General features: G+C 29.0%; 1 protein-coding gene and 1 long non-coding RNA gene across 2 annotated transcripts; one reads left to right on the forward strand and one right to left on the reverse strand.

The window, feature by feature from the left end:
• Window positions 1-15: 15 nt before the first annotated feature.
• On the reverse strand, window positions 16-1,249 carry LOC136785619 (uncharacterized). The gene is made up of 3 exons (XR_010824694.1): window positions 956-1,249; window positions 347-501; window positions 16-275 (listed from the first exon to the last, which is right to left on the reverse strand). It is a non-coding gene; the product is annotated as an uncharacterized lncRNA (long non-coding RNA).
• An 831-nt stretch (window positions 1,250-2,080) lies between these two features.
• Window positions 2,081-3,668, forward strand: Cdk7 (Cyclin-dependent kinase 7). The gene is made up of 5 exons (XM_066725001.1): window positions 2,081-2,216; window positions 2,297-2,356; window positions 2,433-2,541; window positions 2,625-3,070; window positions 3,129-3,668. The coding sequence occupies exons 1-5, from the start codon at window positions 2,163-2,165 to the stop codon at window positions 3,474-3,476; spliced, it is 1,017 nt and encodes a 338-aa protein (XP_066581098.1). The 5' UTR covers window positions 2,081-2,162; the 3' UTR covers window positions 3,477-3,668.
• Window positions 3,669-3,808: the final 140 nt, after the last annotated feature.

The following is a 3,808-nucleotide window of genomic DNA, read 5'->3' on the forward strand; positions in this document are numbered from 1 at the left end:
GAAAAGGATAAGGCCTTAAGCAAAGAAATTCATATTTATTTTTATATATTCAATAGTTCTTCCAGAGTTTGAGAAAATTATAAATATGTATTGTATTGATTTATTAAATTCTATTTATAATGTAAAGTAAGAAACTATTAACTTTGAGAATTAAAAATATTGTTCCTGTTATATACATCTATTCTTTTGTGTACATATGTATATTGATAAACTTTACTTTGGCATAATTCTTTTGTCTTCTGGTAATCGCTCATTGACATATTTCCTAACATCCTCTGAAAAAATAATATTCATATAACATAAATTGAAAGTTAATTACTTTAACAATAATTAAATATGGACCTACTGTAATATTCTGTTTGAAAATATACAGGATAAAAATATATGAGTGTCAGCATAAATCCTATTGTTCCAGCAAAACCAGCTATTTTAATGTTAGTTATTAATCTAGAGCTATGTTTTCGCTTTGGAATACCCATTAAACAATCTTCAAAGCTTCCTCTAAATTAGAAAAATTAAAATTTTGTAGCACTCAAAATTTAATTATTTTTCATCATTCTTATTTATTTAACATTTAGCACTGGGTTTTAACATAAAATAAATCTTCAGGTTTGACAAATGACTGATGCTTTATGTAGATGTTATATTATAACTCAATAATTAGTAAAAAAATTATGTAAGGTTGTAAAATTATTGGTTTCACTAATCCTATTTATTTTGTAGTAAGCAACATAATTAACATAAACCAAATAATCAGCAATATTCAGCTCTACTCAGTTGATGTGTTCAAAAATACTATTCTAAATGTTTTTGAATCAATTAAAATATTGAAAGCCTTAAAAAATCTTGGAATCAGTCGAAACAGAGAGGCAGTAGTAGCAGGTATGTAGGTATATACACATATATAGGGACGATAGGGACCGTAGTACCGTGGGGTTATTTTCCAATTTCTTACCGATAATTTTCAATATTGTTAAAATACAGTTAACGACCAACAACAAAAATCGTTATTTTGTTAAGACGACGAGGCGCAAGCGGCGCGGAATAAGACAAATATTGGCACTATCGAGTATTATTAATAGAGTATGTATAATAAATACTCGGAGCACAGAAACGTAACTGACTCAACGCGCTCTAGTCTGTATTGGTCTGTATTGTCTGTGTATCTATGCGAACTGCGAAGTGCGAATGCGAAATGCGATTTGTGCGAATAGTCAAATTAGTCAATACATAGTATGTATGTATGTATAGTCATTAGTCAGATTTATCCGATTGATTTGTTAATAGCGCCCTCTGGCCAAGCGATGATTTTGGGTAGAACTACAAATAACATACAGAGTATTACAGAGGACAGTTGAAACTTTTAACCGCGACGTCCAAAAATGTTGGCAAGATAAACGCTTTGGAAAAAAAATTTTCAGATAAAAGTTATTAATTAATCAGGGACATAACAATTATTGGTTTGAACTTTAAAAGGTCATTTGAAGCTTATATATGCGAAAGTCATCTTGAATTTTTTAAATGGAACCTCTCCGTCCATATTTTTGTATGCATTAGCTTATTTTTTTAATAGATGGTAATAAATAAAATTATATACACTCATGGAAATATACATACAATTTTTCATTCAATAAGTCCTTTGTTATTTGGTTATTATAGCTGGGTTTTATTTAGCAAAATGTTGCTACACTTTTTACACTTTGTGCACTTTTTAACGTGTCAACTTATACAATCGACAAAGACAGAAATACGGAAAGTGTAGAAAGTATTAAAAGTGTAGTTAAATAAAACACAGCTTATACATACTTATATATCAAAGTGCTACACGGCACACGCGACAATAAATATGTTTGGAAGACAATAATATATTTTACATGAGGTTCATCATTTATAATAGAGGATGTAGAATGATTAATCTAATAAAAGAATTCTTAAATTATTATGACAATAATATTTTTAATATCATTATATATTGTGACTTGAAAGATATAAAAATATCTAGTTTAATTCTAAATACAAATTAAATTTAACCTAGTTTAAAAATCCCTCGCTTTAGAGGGCGCATGTTGTAATCAACATGGCCGAAAACTATAAATTTTTATAACTAAGTACGCTAGAATGAGAAAATAGAAAAGTACGGCCGTAAGATAATTTTTATAAGCATGGCAGACAAATTGGGTAGATATGAGAAAATTGACTTTTTAGGAGAAGGACAGGTTAGAATTTCTGTTTATTTTGTAACATATAAATATGATTTGCTGTTAAATTATTATTTTATCATTCTTATTAATTGTAGTTTGCTACAGTGTACAAAGCAAAAGATATTCAAACTGACAATATAGTTGCTGTTAAAAAGGTCAGTGATTTTTATGTATAAAATTAATAAAATGCATTTCACAATGATTAAACCTATAAATCTCTTTTTATTTTAGATTAAAGTTGCTAGTCATGCTGAAGCAAGAGATGGAATTAACAGAACTGCTTTACGAGAAATTAAATTACTTCAAGAATTAAAGCATGAAAATGTTATTGGTCTTGTAGGTATGTGTGAATAAGTTTCTTATTAACAAATAACCATAGTCAATGTTTATGACTAGTGAAATTTAATTTAATTTAATTTTCAGATGTTTTTGGTTATAAGTCAAATGTGTCTTTAGTATTTGACTTTATGGATACAGATTTAGAGATAATAATAAAGGATAACAATATTGTTTTAACAGCAGCAAATATTAAGGCATACATGATTCAAACACTTCAAGGACTTGATTATTTACATTATAATTGGATACTTCATAGAGATCTAAAGCCAAATAATTTGCTTGTAAATGCTGATGGTGTTTTAAAAATTGGTGATTTTGGGCTAGCTAAATTTTATGGTTCCCCAAATAGAATAAATACAAATCAGGTAGTAACAAGATGGTACAGAGCACCAGAGCTGTTATATGGTGCTAGGTTATATGGTACTAGTATAGACATGTGGGCAGTTGGTTGTATTCTTGCAGAATTATTACTACGAGTACCATTTTTACCTGGTGAATCAGATTTAGACCAGCTGACTAGGATATTTCAGGTAATGTGCTGTAAAAAGTATAATCAATGCTTTCATTCATATTATCATTTTAATGCAGACTCTAGGAACTCCAACAGAAGACACATGGCCTGGAATGTCAGAATTGCCAGATTTTATTCAATTCAAACCATTTCCTGGTACACCACTGAAGCATATATTTACAGCTGCAGGAGATGATTTATTGGACTTAATAGCTAGTTTTTTAAATGTGAATCCATTAGAAAGGTGTACATGCGACCAAGCTCTGCAAATGCCATACTTCGGTAATAAGCCAGCCCCAACTCCAGGTTCCAGGTTACCACTTCCTGTATCTGTTATAAGGCATCCAGAAACAAAGCCTAGTTTAAAAAGGAAATTATTGGAGTCAATGGATGGGGCATCATTGGCAAAGAGACTGCAATTTTAACTATAATCTATACTAGGAGAAATGATTGTTAATATTTTTCATATTGACCTCAGGTGATAAAAATTAAATGTTTAAATTTTAAAGTGATATCATCGTGTATAATAAATATGCATAGAAACGTTTTGTAAACTCTTTCATAGAGATTTTATGTTTAATCGAAGCTACTTAATTATACTAATATAACTTAATTAATTTAGTTTTAATTTAAAAATATAAGCAATTTTCGAATGAATTTACGACGAAATTAAAAAATTTTTACAATCACATGATGATCAACAAAATGATGAAAATGAAGTATGTTAGGTGTCATATTTAAAGGAAACGGTAGCAAA

This window comes from Prorops nasuta, unplaced genomic scaffold (assembly GCF_024137725.1).
Source record: "Prorops nasuta isolate Cenicafe-Biocafe unplaced genomic scaffold, Cenicafe_Pnas_1.2 PNAS00003, whole genome shotgun sequence".
In the NCBI taxonomy this organism is placed as follows: Eukaryota; Metazoa; Arthropoda; class Insecta; order Hymenoptera; family Bethylidae; genus Prorops; species Prorops nasuta.

Coding starts and splice junctions, on each gene's coding strand:
- Cdk7 (XM_066725001.1), top strand. CDS start 2,163: ATGGCAGACAAATTGGGTAGATATGAGAAAATTGACTTTTTAGGAGAA. Junction 2,542..2,624: donor AAATGTTATTGGTCTTGTAG/GTATGTGTGAAT, acceptor TTTAATTTTCAG/ATGTTTTTGGTTATAAGTCA. Junction 3,071..3,128: donor AGCTGACTAGGATATTTCAG/GTAATGTGCTGT, acceptor ATTTTAATGCAG/ACTCTAGGAACTCCAACAGA.